Here is a 760-nt window from a genome sequence, read left to right as displayed (position 1 = left end):
CAAGTTCTTTGATCTGTTTTGTACAAAAACTGAAGCTTTGCAGAAGTAAAATCGCAGCAGATTTTCACGACACAGTGTGTCTGTCTGTCATTTCCCTTGCATCGTATCCTGACTATCCTATCCTTCACCCTGGTCTCCCGTGGATAGTGGTCTCCGGGAGGGACGGTCCGTGGCACACGATCAATAAATAAATATAGAAATTAGAATATTGCATGCACGATAAATGAATAAATGTAGAAATTAGAATATTTGCATGCATGATTAATGAATCAAAAAAGAATTAGAATACTGTACACATAATAAATAAATAAATAAATGTAACAATGAGAATATTGCACGCAAAACTCCTTTCACTCACCTTCTTGGGTCTGCTTACGGCTTCGCCGCCTCCCAGGATTTCTGAGGAAATGCTCTTCACACGGCCACACAGGTGCCCTACAATATATGTAAAAAATACAAATACAATAAAAAATATCCTCCCTGAAGAGAAAGCAGCGTCTCCTCCATGTTTGCAGGAAATTTGTCTGTGGCCATCAGAGACTACATTTCCCACAGTCCTTTGTGTGTCCGTGGCCCTCAGAGACTACATTTCCCACAGTCCTCTGTGATTGTGGCCATCAGAGACTACATTTCCCGCAGTCCTTTGTGATTGTGGCCATCAGAGACTACATTTCCCACAGTCCTCTGTGTGTCCGTGGCCGTCAGAGACTACATTTCCCACAGTCCTCTGTGTGTCCGTGGCCGTCAGAGACTACATTTC

The 760-nt window shown here is 42.9% G+C and overlaps 1 protein-coding gene across 1 annotated transcript in view; it reads right to left on the bottom strand.

The window, feature by feature from the left end:
• Positions 1-6: 6 nt before the first annotated feature.
• LOC126496008 (X-linked retinitis pigmentosa GTPase regulator-like) overlaps positions 7-760 on the bottom strand; it is a gene marked incomplete at its 5' end in the record, with an annotated part of 28,365 nt that continues 27,611 nt past the window's right edge. Inside the window, one exon of the mRNA XM_050133591.1 lies at positions 7-435. Within this exon, the coding sequence (XP_049989548.1) occupies positions 281-435 (155 nt within the window). The remainder of the gene's footprint in view (positions 436-760) is intronic.

The sequence above is a fragment of the Alexandromys fortis genome, unplaced genomic scaffold, assembly GCF_014885135.2.
Source record: "Alexandromys fortis isolate MF-2015 unplaced genomic scaffold, M_Fortis_MF-2015_v1.1 scaffold_814, whole genome shotgun sequence".
NCBI lineage: Eukaryota > Metazoa > Chordata > Mammalia > Rodentia > Cricetidae > Alexandromys > Alexandromys fortis.
The sequence above is the reverse complement of the archived record's forward strand: the minus strand, read 5'-3'. Positions and strand labels throughout refer to the sequence as shown.